This window comes from Fringilla coelebs (assembly GCF_963513975.1).
Source record: "Fringilla coelebs genome assembly, chromosome: 1".
Lineage (NCBI taxonomy): Eukaryota > Metazoa > Chordata > Aves > Passeriformes > Fringillidae > Fringilla > Fringilla coelebs.
Window position 1 is genome coordinate 117952329 of NC_140028.1, and position 19335 is coordinate 117971663.

Consider the following 19335-nt stretch of genomic DNA (forward strand, 5'->3'; position numbering starts at 1 on the left):
CAATGACTATTTCACACTGCCTAGAAAAAAATTACTATTTTCAAGGGAGGGTTTTTTCTAAATATCTTGAAAAAGATATTGTTTAAGAGTTTTTATTTCTGCATGTCTCTTTTGGTAGGTCTGTTGTTGATTCTTTCCATGAAAATTGTGTACCTATGCAATGCAATACCGTCTTAAGGTATTTGGTTTTAGACAATAGCAAGACTGCACCGTAAATGTATAATTTTTATCACTATAATGGATTAGAACTGATTTTCTAGCCTGTGGTGGGTTTTAAGGTTATTGTTAATTTAATTAAAAAAAAAAGTGGATAAAATATGAGCCCCTACTCATCGTACTTTTTCACTTATTAGGCTAGAGCGCATTTGACTTTTATATTATGCAGAGGCTTCTGTGGTCCCCAGTGCACTGCACAGGTGTTCCCACATTGATGGATTCTGGCATACATCCTTTAGCTAGAACCAGGTTTTGAATTTAGATATGTAAACAGTCCAGAGGCAGGAATCTAGACAAAACACCTGTCAGTCTCACAGTCTCTTTCTTGCAGAACTACTCGAGAGGGTCATTTCAGAGCCAGTAAGGAAAGCTCCTGTCTTGGAGGCTGAGCTGAGCTGCGGCAGCAAAATATGTCAGTGCATCAGAGCAGGACTGACTGTCCCAGGGCAGACCAAGGGTCTTCTTGGTCCCGTCCCATCCCCAGGACTGCCCAGCAGCTACTGAAAAGTCCATGACCGGGGCAAGCATTTGGGGATACTTCCCTACAACCCTCCCACAGAATCTGAAAGTCACGGACTTCTTGAGACTGATGCATTGTTGTTCAATACCACGAACAATATATATTTTTCCATGAATTTGTCTAATCACTTTTTGAATCCACATCACAAAATCCATTGCATCCCGTGGAAAGGAATTGCCCAAGTTAAGTGTGCCTTATGAAGAAACATGTCCTGTTTCTTTTGAACCCATTGCACTGAGGTTCATTTAAAGACATCTTTTGGATAGGAAGAGACAGTTTTCTGCTTTCAGCTCTCTAGCCTACTGAGGAGTTAAGATTTTATTTTCTTCTTTTTTTTCTGCACCATTTTTGAAAGGGAAATAAGAACTGTGCACAATTCTAGACATGTATGCATTATGCATACATTTGCATAGCAATATTTATTCTCTATTTTCCAAAAATTCCTAACATGATGTTGTTTTTTGACATTTGGTGAGCACTGGGCTGACGATATCTTAGAACTTATGTTTAGTTAAGGAAATAAGTTTATAGATTGTAAGCCTTAAAAAAACCTTATCTTTATCCTCCTGTCTCTTCCTCATGGCCTAGGTGGTTTTTAGAAGATTAGGTGATCTAAGGTAATCCACTACCTGTGGTTTCAGGTAGTTTTCCTGCTAGTCCCTCCCACAACCTCCTAACAGCAGCTGATGTGTCCGGGCTGGCTGTTATTTGTCTCTGCCCAGACAAGGGTGAGATGGGTTCGCTTCCTGGGCTCCAAAAGACAAGGCTGGACTCTCAGGTTCGGTCTTCAAGGTTGTTTATTATTTCTTATCTACAAAAATTTTCTTTCTGCTCAGCCGGGGTCCAACTAGCAAGGCAGCCAAAGGCACTCTGACTGCCCACAGGGCGGTCGCATCTTTTTATAACAAAGACTACGTAAACTATATTTATCTTTTGTCTCCAATACTTATCATTTTTATTACTAAGTGTACCTTTACTATGAACCTATCAAAAATATCTACGTCACACAGAAAATGGAAGACAAGAAGAAGGAGGAAGAACCATGTGGCAGGCACTAACTCCCTCGATCTTGTTTTTCCAACCCCCCTGTACCAAAATCTTAAAAACCGTACTTTGACCTATAAATGTTCTATTTCTATATCCTTTAAACGCCAGTGATTCTTATATCCCCACATATAGGTGGTACATCTCTTGCAGGGTCAAAGTTGGGTACTTTTAGCAACATCCCAAGGCTCCCGAGCTCTGGCCCTCAGGAGAGGTGCGCCGAGTTCCCACACTGATGAAGGTGTGCAAGCTCTATGCACTTTGGTAGGACCATCCAAGACTGGTTTATGTCCACTCCTCCCATCATTTAGCTGGCTTTATTTGTTTAATTTTGTAATGTGTTACTTCCCTTGCATGTTCATTTTATTTAGCCCTATTGCACTTCTTACATGACTTCATTTTTTCCTTCAAAGCTGCATCTGTGTGCCTCTCGTATTTCCTTGTCTTTGCTACAGTGGCTTTTCTGAGAGGTATCTGAGTTTTCTGGGCAGTGAAGCCTTTTATTTGAGTTAATGCAGTTTTTCAAGGTGAGATTTTTTTTTTGTTTTGAATACACTATTTACATTCCTAAAAGAAGTGGGTATGCTGCCCAAGATGCACGTATAAAATAGTGTGCTTTTTGAAAGGGCAAAGAATATTTTCTTTCATTCAAATCTACTATTTCCTAGTAACTTTATTTCCTAGTATTGGCCCTAAGGGGGGAAGTCTTAGCCTGAATAAATGTTGAATGCTAAATATGATAGACTTAAGGATTTGTGCTTTTCCTTGTGATGAAGGGGTTAACTATAACTCACAGTCTCTCTCCTCTTGCAGAACTACTCAAGATGAAGCTATTTCTTGGAAGAATACCCTTAGGAAGTTAGTGACCTAGAATGAGCTTGGCATAGAATTGCCTTTTAGCCTTAACTGTGATATTTGCTGCTGCAGTCTCCTAGACAAATGGGTTTTGACAGGCTTTGCAAACAGCCTGAGGTCAGAGCCTATGAGCTTTCCTTGGGCACGTAAAAGCTGCGGAGTTGGGAACTTAATACATTTCTTGAGACAAACATCAAAATTCCCAAACCCGGGGATGGTGCACCGTGGGACAGTAACAGGCAAATGCAATCCCTCACAGGACTGTGAAAAGGACATGGCAAGCAGAGAAACATGGTCCTTGCCAGGGATGGTTCATAAAGTTCAAGCTCTGCTTTGAACTGGAATGGAGGTTGTATTTTTAATATCCCTTGACACAAGGCCCAGAAGAGAGCAGATGATGGCACACCAAACTGGCACCATGCCTTGGGCATCAAAATATGCTTCTGTGGCCCCTGCATCTTCACCATAAACTGCTTAGCAACCTAGAGGTGGGATTTTGCTGTGGAAGCAAGGGTGAGCAGCAGAGAGAGCTGGTAACTAAGCTTTTCCTATATGTATTTCCTCTATGCACACTGAACCGAGAGTAGTGGGGCAGCCTGAGGGGGATGCAATGCTTTAGGATCTACTTCCTTCTACTTACAAGAGGAAGGATTTTCTTCCCACCCCAGCTGTTTGTTCAGGCACCAACCTCAGAATTTGTTTCTTGGTAAACCTTACAAGTATCCCAGTAGTTAGGACTCCTTGGTTATCTCCTGTGCATAAACAGATCGGGGGATGATGTATAAAAGATGCATACTGGAAGAATGTAATCTGCCCCCTAAAAAACACTCTGATTCTTGTAGATTCTTAGATCTTTTTTTTTTCCCCTTGATATTTTTTTTTCAAGTTTAGGATTTTTGTAATTGAAGGAGAATTCAAATAAATCAGCAACCAGAGTAAATGCCAAACAACCACAGTTAAGCTTTCTCAGTGTTTTAAACTAATGGACCCCCTTCTCAAGATATTGTGGCTAACAGGATTTGATTGTGCTTTCTCAGACAGAAGATTTCTGTCAGTACTTCTGCCAAATGCACAGTCTCTCAGAGGGAGGATTTGATAGAGATCCAGGTTAAGTCAGCCTCTTCATTCAGAGACAACAACTGCCAGCCCCACACAGGCTGCAGCGGGGCCACCCAAATGTCGAGTTTCCACTGAGGAAGGCCAAGTTCCCCATATTCTTTTTAATTTTTGCAGCCGTAGCAAGGCTGCGTCCTTGGGTTCTTTCCATGCCAAATAAAGCGTCTGCACATTTTGTCTAGTTCATTTTTGTACGGCTGAGGCCTTTATAGCAGAGGCACCTGCAAAAATAAAAGTCTGAAGAAACAGATCCATTTCTGACAGGTTAACCAACCTGAGGAGTAAGAAATTATTGTGCTAGACCTGTAAATACATTTGCAGCTTGCTTGCAAGGGCAGCTTGTGAAAATTAAGCTGGCTGGGAATATCCTGAGCCCTAGGCATAGAGCACCCTCTGAGACACCGCTAATATAAAATGCTCCAAGGCAGATCCTGCCATCCAGCACAGCTGTGTAAATCTGGAGTAACGCAGGCTGCTTCAGGGATGTTACTTCTGATCCACTTCATCCAACAGAAGAGCAGAATTCAAATGAATTAGCCATGAAGAGAGAATAAAGAACATGTGCAGTAAATAATACATTTCTGGGTTTTCTGCCCTTCCATGACTCTCTCTCATAAATGTTTCAGCCTCACTTTGAATGCTGCTTCACTGTGTCAGCCAAAAAACCAGACTGAGCAAGTGCATTTCAGTGTCATTCACATCTGAGGCTGTTAATGGCTCAGGGAGAGGCAGAAGCACAGACAAAACCATGATTTCTAAGAGCATGACATTGTCCTCACCAGAGCCATAATGCCTCAAGACACATTCTATGATGGCTCTTGGTCAGATATAGTTCCCATTTTGTTCTCTTGTAGAACTGAAAAATAGGTAGGAGTGAGGGGAAGTGATTTTTTATTAATAAAAATCAGTTTGGTCCCAGAGTGTCAATTGAAGCATTTCAGCATTTATGAAGTAATTCATTTTATTCTGAAGAAGTCAATATGAAGTCTCAAAGTATTTCTCACCCTACACTATCCTGCCACCCGGAGTGGCACTTGATGCCACCCTTGAGTAGTTTTGCTTCCACCAAATTTTTCAGGGGACGTTACTCATTGCATAATGAATCTTATTCTATCTTTTCTTTTATTCTTTACATTACAGTTTAATTCTTTCTATTAATTTTATTTCAGCAGCTCTACAATCTCTATTACAATACCCTTCAGGTTAGAATTAGCTTCTGTCACCATCAGCTGGCCTTGCTTCATAAGGCTGTGATCCCCACAACTGGATGCACCTGAACACTCCCTTGCTGTGTTACACATGTTCTTGATGTTCCTGAGCAGTTGCCCAACACTAACTTGGGAGCAAAACACCTTGGCGAGATTTGAGGAGCTATATCCACACCTGGAGCTACATCCACACCTGAAAGATCCTTTACAGAAAATCTGAAACTACTCAGTTTTATTAGTCTTCTTTCTTACTGAGGTGACTGCCCTATTTTAAACTTCTCAAATGTTTTTTATCAATATGAAATACTGTTTTCTTTTGCTCATTCTTACACTTTCCAAGTCTTTACTGTGCAGATTCTTTCCTGCATTTTCCTCCAGATGTAGCATATTGTAATTCATTGCTCGTGACTGCCAAGAAATGACATTTCCAAGACTGTCCATTGTAAATGAGATGAGCCTCTTAAATAGAGCAGGGACAAAACCTCAGTTACAGATTCGTGCATCTCTCTGACATGTCCAGCCAGAAAAAGAGAAATCTTGGTCTCAGTAGAACAAATGACCACCTGCACATTCTCACTGTCTGAGAAATACCTCCTCCATCTTGTCAGTTCTGCTGGTACTTGCTCTCCTGTGTTCTCCATTAGGACTGTCTTTTTATTGTCAGAACCAAGAAAAAAAAGGATATGGCCCTCCTGTGTTCTTGATAGCTGTAGACTTTTTCCATATAGGGGGTTTACTAATTTTGCTATTTATTTTGCAGGTTTGCTTTAAACATTTTTAATAATAGAGTTGCACTGATGAGACCTAGTATAGGTGCAGGTATAAATTGTTCTTGCCCTTTTTGCAGCTTAATATTCTCTTCTGTTTAGAGTGGCAAATCCTAGATCCACAAAGGTGAGGTATTTTAATAGTACTGGCACAGCTGCAATGATCTGGCGAAGGGGTGCAGACAAAACCCAACATTTTTTTGTTGTCAAGAGTCAAAAGGGGAGCTATCTGGAGGGACAGATTTTCACAGTGTGCTGCACATTTCCAGTGTTTATCAGTCTTCCTACTGAGAAGCAGAAAATTTGTGGTTTTACCTGTCGTCAAGAGTCACCTTGAAACCCCATAATGAAATATCAATAATTGAGAGTAGCTGCTTGCTACCAAGATTACTGACAGGCATGAAATAACAGTCACCAGTAGCTTTGAATGTATTTTATGTCTTGGACATTTTCCTAGCAGACTTCAGTCCTTCACTGAGTTAGGCAGTAGGAGCCCTGGATTTGAACACTTATGCACAGAAGAATAGTAGGATGTTTTGGGGGTGCTGGAGAGGAGAAAGTGGAGGTTTTTTTTTTTAAATCAGTGTTCCATGATATTCCTTGGTTAGCGCAAAAGCATAATTCCCTTCACAAGTGGAGAGGTCTGCTTCAGTTTATTCTTGTTGCAGTATTCTGTATATAAAGAGAAAGAAGATGAGATAATTCTTCCTGGAGAAAATCCAGAATTTTAATTAAATGGCATTTTCACATTCATTTCTTACTGGCTGGAGTTCATGGCCATACTGGCCATACTTGCTTTCATGTTAAGAGCTTTCCAGATGACCTTCTCTACAAATGCCTTTTTTCTGCCACTAGAGGTCCTAAAACCAATAAAGAATGGAGACAAAGCATACCAATTAATTTGGAACTAGAAAATTTTCACAAGCTGGACCTCAGTGTCTAGTCCTTGAAGCCCAGTGTGGGAAACAGCATGTTTTACTGTTTATGTTAAACAGACATTTGTCTACCTTGGCATGTTGTCTTTAAATCCAGTATACTCAAAAATCACCAAGTTTCTCAAATTCACGAGGTCACTTTATGATCTGTAGTCTTTCAGATAGCACATCATGTTTATAGACTTCTACATCTCCTTTTTTTTAGGCTTCTTGCCATTTGATTCATGTCTTCTTACTTTTCACTCTAACACAGTTGCTAATTCAAAGTAAAAATGAGGAATGTTTGAAAATGGACATTCTTATGTAAGCTGTTTCTGCCAATAGCTGTAACTTTATTTAAATCAACACAACATCAACATGAACCACATGAAATCTCACACTGTTACAGAGGCCTAGGTCTCAGAATAAAGACTTAGGTTTTTTAAAAAATTACATCACAAACTTCAAAACCCTTTCTGTAATTAATTGCTACTAAACACAGCAACATTTGCTGATAAACGAAGTGGCCTAATTTTGAACTCCAATCAGAGATTGTCAATTGTTTGTTTTATGTGCCTGGTTCAATTCTGCCTCTGAGGTTCACAGTCATTTCACAAGCCATCCTCATTCTCATTTTCACTGCTCCCACTTTAAGAAGCAAATAAGTTCAGTTCTACACATGAAACTGTAAAAAAGCCTTTCCCTGTCAGGCATATCATTAGGAACCATTACTTGCAACCTAAACCTGAGGCTTCTGTTATTGTAGTAGCCCAGATGGGTTGTTCTGCAGTCCTCCAGTGCCATAGAAAGAAATGGATGGAGGTACTTGGGAACTGAAATGAAATTCTCCTCTTCCCATTGTGTCTATATTCTTTATCTCTGTTAAAAATCAAATACTGATTTTCCTCATTTTGCTGAGTCTGCAGTTTTTGCTGGCATGTAATTGTTGTAGACACGTTCACAAGAGCTAGCAGTAAAAATCCAGGAAAACAATTTTTCATCAAAATTTGCCAGCATATTGAAAGCAAGACATCCCAGCGGAAAAGGTTGTTTCTTATAATGGGCGACAAGGAAGCAGAGCCCAGCAGCTTGCCAGGGGCAGCCGGGCCTGGGGACCCGGCTCATCACTGCTTGTGTAAGCATCCCAGCTCTGTTCCAGAGAGCAAAGGAAATGGTGGATCTCACTGAAAGCAAATTCAGAAACCTTGGAAACTCCTCAAAATGGAATCACCACTGTCTGCCAAGTCTGAGCATCATATTACATCTAATCTTGAATGAAACTGCCAAAATTGTGTATTTTATAGAAAATACAGACATCTTCTTGCAATTAGCAAATTAGGGTCTCATTGTTCTTATTTTGCTTATCAAGTTCTTTTCCAGTGTCAAGACCTATTTTGTTTCACCTTTTCCTCTCATCATTGATTTAAGAGTTGTTCTTGGCACTAGAGAATCTTAAGAGTTCTGTCACAGGCTGCACACAGAAGGTTGTTCCAACAGCAGGAGCTGGAGCCGAAACCGCACAATTTGAAGTTATTTCCTTAGCGTCAGCACCGGGCTCTGTTCCTGGGCTTGTGCGTGTGCAAATCTGTGCAGACACCACAGACTGACCACGGGTTGCTGCACTAGGAAATTAATGTTTCCTTTGCTTCTGCAAGCAAAGGAATCAACAGCAAACTGCCCCTGAAGAAGTGGCTCTTGCCACCATCCAGGAGCTTGCTGTGGCAGCCAGGGATCCATCAGCTGGACTGCATGGGCTCAGGGAGCATCAGACTAAGTGGTCTCCTAGGCTGTGTGGTTTGTTGACTGATTCGTAAGTGAAGGCAGCTCTTGGCATCACAGATGATAAGTTTTTGATAAGTATGACAAGTACACAAACTAGGTAAGACAACTGAAAGCCAAGGGTTTACAAGACAACATGTCCAATGTGAAATTTACTGCAAGGCTTACTTTTTATTTGACATGATGAATTCTTTGAGTCTGCCTGCGTGAAATATTTTGATTATTAAACTCTGTTTACTGCTGGGCTCTTGATTTCTAAGCAGGCAAAGTGTGTGCTAATGAGAGGGAAAACAAAAGAAGATGACACTAATGCAATGACCTGTTGTCTCTGTAGGACATGTTTGCATCCAACATTTTGATTTGGCTATAGCTTTTGACCACTTTTGGTTTGTTCAGTAATCCCAAACTAGATGGATATAGGGTGATACATCTCCCAGGCAGCCTCCCAAGGGCTTGTACTCAAGTATAAATGTCTGATGTTGTCCATCTTGAACTCCTGATACATCAAAGTACCAGCTGATTTTCTTTCAGAGCTGCAATTAAATTTTTTGTGTAATTATTACAGTAAGTGATAGAAAAGAGACTGTAAAAAACCCAGTTTTCACCTAATAGCATAATAAGAAGTGAATAAAAAATACCATGAAAAATACAATACTAAAGGATGTAATCCTTTATGGCTCATTTATGCCTCATTTATAACAATGTAAGAGACATTATTAGATTATTTGTTAGCAGTCTGTAAGACTGAGGGACTAATAAATGCAGAGCAATCTTTTGAATAATTGCACAAAATAGATTAGATATTTTAAAATATATTTAGTATTCTTATAATATGCAAATTTTCAAAAAGTTAATTACTTTCACTTTTTTCGCAATTTGTAACACAAAATTAGCATTGGCATAAATAAATATCACAGCAGTATTACCAAAGGTCATGGACTCTAAGAAAGGTCATTGTGCAGCTACTTAGAAACTGAGTAATGCATTCAGCCCTCAGGCTGGTCTGTCTGTAACTTAGGTTTAAGCGAAGAAGAACCTTGCAAACAATCCTGGCACCTGTATCTGTTCTGTTTAGTGAAAATTCTGCTGCAGCCTTCCAGCCTACTCAGCAGAAAGATACAGAAGATTTATTATTAATATTAGAGTTAACATCTTCAAATATTATAGAGACACTTCTGAAAATTTAAATTTTTATTCCTTTGGGACTAGATCATCCTTTAACACAGCATCCTACACAATGGGGTCTCTCAGTCTGTGAACAAAGAAGCTGTCTTGGAAAAGTGTCCTGTTGGATTTAACTCATTTGAGAAAACTGCAGATGGTAGCAAGTTTGTTCTTGGCCGAGATCTTTGTGCATAAAGCCAGATTTTGGGGAATCTTGGAAGAGCTGGGCACTGGGGTTGGGCTTCTGGAAGGGATTTTAGCCTGGGTACCCTTTGGGATTATTTTCCTTCCACTTAACTCCAGTTTAAAATTTATGCATGACATCTAAATTAATTATCAAGAAACTCTTCTAATCAGTAGAGAAAGCAAATATTTCTAGATAGTGATTTACCCATATTGGTTAAATACTTGCCATTGATTACCTCTGGAAATGTACTCTGCTCACCAGTAGAAGAAACTTAGACAACTGTCTTAGTTTTGACTACTGTTCAGGTGGCCCCAGTTAACAGAGGTGAATCCTATTCCATGTGTTTAAAGCATAATCATCCCCAAGAGTGATAGCTAATTAAAAAAAAAAAAAATTAGCAGCTAGAAAGATAGCAAAACCACTATGGCTGGTATCTCAAGTCATGTAGCCAGATTGTTTTTCCAAAGCATCCTTCCAAAGCACCTGGTGAATAAGCAGCTGTGAGCTGCCTGAAGGGTGTGCCGGAGCTCACGCTTTCCAGGGACTCTGTGTTTGGAGTTCTTATTCAGACCTTTCCAAAGAAACCAATGGAAATTATGGCAAAGGTCTGCAAAATCAAACTTCCTCTAGATGCTGTCAGGGGCAAGTCCTCTTGTACATTTCTGTAAGACTGTCAGGTGATGGCTGAATGAGGGTATTGCCACTGTATGCTTTCTGACTGGGTTTTTTGCAGACCAGCTCTGCTGCAGCATGAGGAAAACAAGGCATTAACAAATTATGACACAATGAAGGAAATAAAAATATGTTTCTCTGTGCACTGATACACTTTATTCAGGGCAGACACGTGCAGTTTGCATAGCTTAAAAACATGAGCTTAAAAACATGTTATCTATTTGCAAAACACTCATTTTTTTACTCTCTTCAAATATGTTTGCAGTTTGAAACAAACTACTTGAGATAAAATGAGATACAAAGTCTGAAAGCTCTCACATGTCACCTTCCAGCTGTTATGGAAACCTAGGCTGTTACTGTTCTTGTCTAGGATGCCTGAACATAGCTCCATTCTTTCCTGGGGATATCAGAAATGGAAGCTATTGCATTTCAATCAGCAGTACTACAGCTCAATGAACATCTTCAAGACAGCATCTGGAAGCACTTACACGTGGACTGAGAGATACCCTCAACATTTCTGTGCTATAGGATTTAGCATGGAGGTTGATAAACCTTCTGTCCCTGTTTAGACTTCAGGTTAACACATGGTGAGGAATGCTGCCATTATTTCTCTGTGCCAGTGATGGCACCTCACCTAACAGGACAAACCCCAGCCTACAGCCAACACCAACTGCATCAACTGGGCTCGCTTTAAAAGTACTCTGAATAGCATTTCAAGTCTTTATTTTCTTCCATTTTCCATGAGCTGGGAGAGGAATAAACTAGGTTGTTTAGTAAGTGCTGTCAACCAAAAGGTGACCTGTTCTTGAATCTGACCTTTTAGCTCAGCTTCATGGGTGGGTTTGGCTCAAAGCACTGTGCCTGGATTGTGAAATTCAAAGAAACAGGTGGAGTCACATTATAAGGTATTTATTTGTGTTATGCTGGAATTCCTTTGCTCTTGCCTGAGGTTTTGGAAGCTTTCAAAGTTTAAACTGCTTCATTCTTGCATGAAACATTTTGTCCTTGCATTTCTCTCCTGTCACGGGAATCAGTGGAACCTGAAATGTTAACCATGTCTAAATAGATAACAGAAAGTAATTCTATGTTTTGTGGTGCTCAAAGCATCATTGTGTGCTAGTATTGCATGAAAGATGGTTAAAAATGAGAAAAACATACCAGCCTCCTTAGCTACCACTCCTTGTTGAGCCCAGTTCATGCCCAGTTCATGAGGAGAAGAGTTTAGCTGATGGATGTAACCACAGGGGCAAAGTCTAAATGACCACAATGAGGAAACAGTATTGGTAAAAGCAACCAATCCATTTAAAGCCATATAGGAAGGAAAGTAGGAAAACCAGGGATAGATATTTTCCTTTTTTTTTTTTTTTTCTTTTAATTTGTGTGTACTAAGTTATGCTTATATTGAAGGGAAGTGTGCTCCACAATCCATATCCCTTCTGGCCTGTGCTCTGGAATTTAGTTCCCTTGGAAACCAAACACACATTTACTCTGTTACTAAGTGAAACAAGTGCATTAACGATTATTTCCTGAATGCTACTGCACCATAGATATTAATTTTATTTTTTGAAGAGGTATTAGGTAACATATTTTTCTATGGCACATATATCTACAGCAAACCTTCTTTTCTAGGTTTTAAACACTATGTTGAAAAGTAGTATAAATGAAGATGTTCATGTCTCTGAAATTCCAAACATTTCCTCTCTAAACCAAAAATCTTTTCATTTTTCTTTGTGACAAATATCACTTGTGGTCAATTACCATATTTGTATACATATTTTTTAACATTTACCTAAATTCTGAAGGAATTATATTCCCAGTGTAGTGTCCAAAATATAATAAATAATACATAATTAAGAAACCTGGCATAGTCATAATTTAAAATAAAGGCATCACATGTCATTAAAACAGCATTTTACTCAGCATTTATGCAATTAAAAAAATTCTCTTTTCTCACCCTAGATTTGGGCAATGGTCAGGTATCACTTGTGTTCTGGAAGAGGTTGCTATCATCATCTCAGCTGAAAATTAAAGCATTTTCCAGAATGTCACAGGAAATTTTAAATGACACAGCAGAAATAGTAATAGATTCTGATGCTATCAAAGAAAGCATAAGTGGTAATCAAGATGATTGGAGTGATGCCTGAACACAGTGTGGAATCTTTAGCACTCAAAGTAGACAGAGAGTTAGACACTGGGAGATCTTTCAGACAAGACAACAGAGTATACTCTTCGTGTCCTCTGTTGTAACCAATTTTATATGCTTGATACCAATTTATTATGATTTACTGAGAGCAGGTAACTGGAAGGCTCTAAGCAGAATAATCTGTTACTCCTTCCTTTCTCTGAAGTTTAAACAATGTGCTGTACATTTAAAAAAAACTCCAGAATTTTCTGTCTCTTGAAAATAATGCAAAACCGAAGTGAGTTTCATTAAAGATGCTCTTCCCCTTTAATATGTACATAGGATTATGATTGATTTATACTATAAATCAGATGTGGTGTTGATGTGGGAAGACTCCCAAATCTTTTTTCTTCTTTCTTAGCAGGCTCTTGGGAAGTGTCATCATTGACTTTATCTTCAAAAAAGAAAGTACCCTAATGAGATACTGAAGTGGAAGTTTACTTGGCTAAATTAATACTGTGAGGCCATTCTTGTTATTTAACCTCATCTCTCATTCACTCCTTTGAAAGACAGCAGGTCAGCAGCAATGCAGGTTCTACAGAAGAAGCTTCTTTAGAAAATTTGGTCTTTTCAGGATCATCTTGAAGACTCACAACAGCAAGAATCTATACAATTTTCTTGGCTAAAACAGACAGCTTGAAAGACTTTACTCAGGCTGCAAGCAAATGGAAGCAAACCAGTATTTTCTTCCTAGGCAGCCACTGTTGAAACTGGCTGTTTCCATTCACTTGCTGTTTTCAGCCAGCACTTCTGTTACTGTAATAATAATAGTAATAATAATAATAATAATAATAATAGTAAGCTCATCCCATGGCTTTACAAGAGCAAATGGATGCCACCAATTCTTTCTATTCCCAAATAAGCAGAGAAGTTGTTACCCTCCTTACTACCACAAAAGTTTCCTGAGGATCTCTTCTTAAATATAACTAAAATAACAACAAAAAAAGTTGTTAATATTTCAGTCTCATTCTCCCATCTAAATTAGACTGTGGACAAGGATTTAAGGACGGGCATGCCAAACACCGAGGACTGTTAGTAGTCCAAGTCAATTAGAGCAATTAGTGCCTAATTAAGTGTTAATTTATGCTCTGTGTAATCTCACAGAGAGTAGAAATTTGGCTCAGGTTAATTGGAAAACAAAATTTTTGTCATTATATGTGGAAACATCTATTACTTTCATACATACAAAACCTACTTTGTTTTATATGAGTCGAGGGCACTGTAAAACAAAGCTAAACTCCTGTCCTGGTTTAGCTGGCTTCCTCTTACAGTTTCAAAAATCTCACTTTTTTTCCTGTATCGTGAGAAGTCACAGCATATACTGAAGACAAGCTGTCTGGCAGCCAATTTTCCATGTTTCCATCAAAGGGCAAACTTAAGTGTCTTCTGCAATAGCAGAATTGAGAATTTATTGATTCTCACAATCTCTCTATTCCCTGCTTCACAGAATAAATAGAGGTTTTAGCTAGAGCTGGATTAACCAGGAGCCAGGCTTTTAAACAAGAGAAATTCCTGACTTCCCTGCATGCTACAGCAAACACAAACATCTTTCTTGTCCTTGCAGGAAATGCATCTTAAATCCCAAGCAGAAGTAATGTTAAACTTTGGAGACTTGACCTCTGCAGAGACCTGCCAGTCACCTCTGACGTAGCCCATGGGAACGCTCAAATTGCCACATCTGATTTGCATTCTTGTTACATGCCCACAGAAACAAGTCCTTCTCATCTTCACTCTTTGCTGCCTCTATGCATTTGCCAGAGAGGACATGGACAATCATTCCATTCTACAAGATGAGAGAAGAAGGGAAAGAAAGAATAATTAAAAGTAAGGGATTTCCAGTAAAAGCTAGGCCATGTTTCAGAAAATTTATATACAATATATCATCAGTAATAACTGGTTGTTCAAATATTTTTTTAAGCAATTCTCTAAACACAATGACTGGATTTAGCTTTCTGCCCAGTTCCCCATGAAGCTAACCTTCACCTTTTGAAGCTAACATGAGTGGTAGGTACCGAGTTCTCTTCTACCACTGTTTTTTTCCTGTAGCTGCAGGTTGTCATCAGCACCAACCTCAGTACTACAGGCTACAACATTTCATAAAGACCAATGCTTGCCATAGGAATCAAACAAAATTACAGTAGGACTGTTCTAGAGGATTGCTGGATCCCTACAACTACAGTAACTGCTATTTTCCCAGGCTGTCCCAGAGCATGACATTTTTCAGTGTTATTGAGGAGTTCCTGTTGTACTGGGCAAAGTTCACTGAAAAACAGTGAATTCTTCTAATAGGAAGTTTGCTTTTCTCTTGCATTGTAAGAGAAAATTTAATGTTTCCCATTGTAAGCTCCACAAAAGGCTCTCATTTGGGAGTGGTCAGGATTTCCAAGCCCTCCCTCAATCTGAAAGAAATGGGAAAGGATTTGCCCTGCTCTTATTTTCACAACTACTGATTCTGATTCTATTCAAATAAGGCCAGTAAGACAAACAGATAAAACAAAGACAGGATTTTAGGTAGAATTTCTGTAGTTTGTATTTCTAAACCAAGTGCTGTTTACATAGACTGTTAGTGGGCAAGAGACATCCTATTTTTTTCTGAGTTAAAAAGGTACAGAAGTGAAATTTGCCCTTCAGGTACCTCATCCCTTCCTCACACACAAATTTGGAAATCACCTAGTAATCCCACAGTCACCATCAGCTGCCTTTCCCCCATGGCAGAGCCACTACTGACCTCCTGGACATCCCAGTGCTGGTTGCTGTTGTCTGTCTCCTTTGTACAGTTTTGAGGGATAACCTTCCCGTGTCTGACATCAAAGCAAAGCAGCGGAGCAGAACCAAGCAAGATTTCCTTCATGTTATATTCAAAGTGCTGGGAAAGGAAGGGTTTGTTTGAACAATGATGGATGGACATCCCAGTTCATTTTTAAATGCTAATTCTAAAGACAATTTCCTGTACATGTTTGTTAAGATGCAATCCAAACATGAGTTACAGAGATCCAACAGCCTTGACCCTTCAAGCAGTTTCTCCTGTTAGCTAATTCTGGCATAACTATTTACCTAAGGGAAGGCTTTGTGAACTATGATTATGTGTGACATAAACCCACCCTGTCATAAAATTTTCCAGTTTCATAAATATTTGAACAGAAGGGTGTTTCTGACAGTGTCTTCACATGCTGCAGTTTAAAATGTGCCTGCAGCTCACCCTGAGCTAGACCAATGCCAGCTAGGGAGTGTAAATTAATTTACCTCCTGTCTTAGACTGCAGTTTAGGCACTAATCTTCAGATTCAGTCACTAAGGGGGTATCCCCTCCTCCCCCTCTATATTTTGGAACTATGTATTTTTTACTCACAAGCTTTCTGTTCCCTAGACACTACCAAATATACTAAACAAATAAGCCCTTAATTTTGTCTTCAGGAGCAAAGTGTGGGTATCTGCCTCAGTGACACATGGGGACATTGGCATTTTTCAAGTGGCACTCAGCTGTGGAAGAGTGGGCATTGTTGCTTTAGCACATGCTAATTTTGAACATGCCAGTATTTCCACTAGTGCCAACCCAGCCCTTTATATGTTGGGGTGCCTGTCTTTTGCATGGCTCCCTAGCTCTGACACAATGACTATACGCTCAAAGTATACATTACCTGGGTGGGACTGTCACTGCAAGGGGAGAGTTCAATAGACCCTTCTGCAGTAGCTCTTCCAGGCTTGTAATCTGCACAGAAGCCAACACCAGTATTGTAAAGCTGTAAGTAAAGGTTTATACTGAAATAAATCACAATTGGATACAAACAAAATACCCTTCAGCTAACATTTTGTGATTGTATACCTTTATGATATATGATTTTATTCATAAATCAGGCACTATTTCTTTTCTTTCAGACTTGATCTTGCATATTGATCTTGCAAATTAATGTGATATAAAAGGCAGTGTTTCACCAAGGGTCAGTTACCCACTGAGTTTTGTTTAATTTAGAGAGATCTGCTTCTGGGTTTAACACTATGATAATTAAAAGAACGGTATCTAAGTATTTATGCTAGTGGAAAATTGCAACTTCAATGGGACACTGTAGTCAGAGAAAACACAAGGTATTCCTGAGGAAAAGAAATGTGACAATTCCTGTGATCCACAATCACTTCTTACACTTTTCTCAATCTAACTTTGAAAATAAAGAGCACATAAAATAGTAAAAGGACACCGTAAAATCTGGCTAAAGATAGCTGAGTGTGAATTAATTAGTAGACCTTGTTGCCTTGTTGGGGGAAACTCCCTTCCAGTAAGGCTGCTGGGAATAAATTTGTACTTAATGAATAATAACTATCAACTATGTGTTTAAAAAAAAAACCCAGACATTCCCTGTCCTGTACACAGTCAGCCAGGGAACTGTTATTGCTATCACTTCTGTCCTTTACAAAGTGCAGGACTGAAGAAATCCTTTTTTTTCTCTTTGTGCACATGGGTCAGCACAGAGATAGCTTGGCTGCTGTCACGTCTGCCATCTGCACGAGGCAACACAGTTCTTTTCCTTTACTAATGGCACCTGAAGAACCTAAGGTTAGGATCTTCTGAGCTGTGATACTGAACTGAATCAGACACTCTGGGTTCAGTTCCTGGCTGGTTTTCAACGTTTCTGTGAGAATTTGGGGCAGCTCTTTGTCTTTTTCTTTCTCCTCCCACCCTGGTTGCATTGCCTGTTTGGACCGAGTACTCCAGACAAGGAAGTGACACTGGTGTCTTTGAACAATGCAAAAAAGAAGATCATTCTTTACAGTGTGTTTTCTCTTACCTTGCCAGAGAACCTTGGTGTGTCTCCAGGTTGGGAGAGTTCAGGGTACACATTTGATAGAAACCACTGGAAATTTCTACAGCCCAGTCTCTTCTGTAGTTGAAGGCGCTCACTGCAGTCTGGCTTCTCTGCCTTTATGGAGAAAGGGCAGCAAGGTTATTGGTGTATTTGTGTTAGAGATGCTAGTAGTGGAAATGACTACACAGGAATTATTTCTACCACCTTTTCTATCCTGAATGTTATAGATATTTAAATGTATCTTTTATGACATATGCAAAGGGGGAGATCCAGCTATAGCCTTCCTCAAACTTTGTGCTAAAACAGCCACAGTCTGGCATTGTGACAGAAGTGTTTTGGAAGTAGCATACATTGTGAAAATAAGTATGTCCTCTAAAAATTATTATTATTATTATTATACTGCAAGATAAGTCAGTCTTTGTCATATTTTTATTTTAAAAAGTCAGGATCAAGTTTGATAGTTGTTGCACTGAAATTCAGTGGGATTGTATTAGATTGCCATTTAATATAGAATTTTTCCCACTGATAAAAACTCAATTTCCTGGCATTTAACAGCCCAAATTACCAAGTTACTGTCAGTCCTCTATGATCAGAAGGAATAAGTGATGACAGAATTTAACTCAAAATACAGTCTATTGCCTATTATCTATTATCTGACAGTTACTAAATCTAATGAACAAAGGTGTTCTGCAGCTATAATACATAAAACCTTTCCTATGACTTCTCCATTTTCTTAAATTATAAAAGACACAATATCAGCTCTCAACTTTCCTGGTAGCAACTCTTATGAAAAAAGACAAATGCCTTCAACCCTTAGTGCAGCTACAGGCATCTGTACTGCAAAGGCTGACAGGCTGAATATTTGAGTGTATTTAGCACTAAAGATGACTAACAGGGTTCTCAAAACCTCTACTTATGTGTCTAATTCTGCAGTTTCAAAACCACACAAAACACTTTTCTAAATTTCTCAGTGCCCAAATATTAAAAACATCTAACAACCCTTAAAAGTTTCTCTCCTCTTTCTTGCCAGCAGATCTCCCCTCTTCATGTTTCTACTTTTTAAAAAATGCAGTTTGTGATGGGATTCCAGGAAACTGGTCTGGATTTCTTTGTCAAAAATTAAAATTGGCAACATAAGCAGAGAATTGCCCATAAATAACTTTTTCCTAGACCAGCTATTTCTCTGTATCCTAAAAAAGAAAGAAAAGGACTTTGCAGCATGGAAAACGCTGACAAATGAAGGGCCTTGGTGATCCAAGGTGATGTGTCAGTCTCTAAAGGCAGGACTCAATCATTCCATATGGCACTGTTTGCCAGCCTTTGTAAACTCCACAGGCAAAGCTCAACAGCTGCAGTATAATAAAGAGAATCTCATACTTCAGTGTCAGTCTTAGATTCAGTAAGTGTAACAACAAAGCTTAGCAATTCTACACCACACAAACTTGTCCTTTAGAGGCTTTCTTGGAAAAGGGAGAGAGAGAAGTAAATGCTTCCCCTAAAAAGAGATGTTTCTCATGAGACTCTGCCTTGACTGAGGAAGGCAGTGGCAGTAAATCTCATTTTATCATACTAGTTACAGTCTGCATTTGATGCTGAATAAATGGTGTAAATAAGGTAAAGAAAGTCCTTGTCCCAGTAAACCAATCTGAAAGGAAAATGTGCTTGTAAATTCAATATGCAAACCACACAAGAAAAGGAGCAAAAGAGCTGGTGGCTGAAGTAGTAAAGAGCTGGGAAGATCCTAATTCATCTGTTTAATGCTCCCACCACAGGCATTCTGTGCAAGATGTGATTCAGACCATAAACTAAGAAGAGTTATAAAGCCACCTAAATGGGGGTCACTGGTTGTTTTCTGCAGTGAGCAGTGGTGGTGGTGAAGACTCACAGAGAATTCTATAGTGGCCTATAGGTGG

At 39.2% G+C, this 19335-nt stretch overlaps 1 protein-coding gene across 6 annotated transcripts in view; it reads right to left on the bottom strand.

Annotated features, from left to right (window-relative positions):
* Positions 1 to 4703: 4703 nt before the first annotated feature.
* Positions 4704 to 19335, bottom strand: part of GALNT15 (polypeptide N-acetylgalactosaminyltransferase 15) — a 35874-nt gene continuing 21242 nt past the window's right edge. For 2 of the 6 annotated variants that reach the window (XM_084219282.1, XM_084219283.1), the window contains exons 8-11: positions 17405 to 17536; positions 16262 to 16363; positions 15353 to 15490; positions 10180 to 14407 (exon numbers count right to left, since the gene is read on the bottom strand). In XM_084219282.1, coding sequence (XP_084075408.1) covers positions 14261 to 14407; positions 15353 to 15490; positions 16262 to 16363; positions 17405 to 17536 — 519 coding nt within the window. In that variant the 3' untranslated portion in view covers positions 10180 to 14260. Of the gene's footprint in view, positions 6399 to 10177; positions 14408 to 15352; positions 15491 to 16261; positions 16364 to 17404; positions 17537 to 19335 lie in introns of those variants that run through there. The other 4 variants (XR_014616652.1, XR_014616653.1, XR_014616654.1 and 1 more) reach the window with 4 other exon arrangements.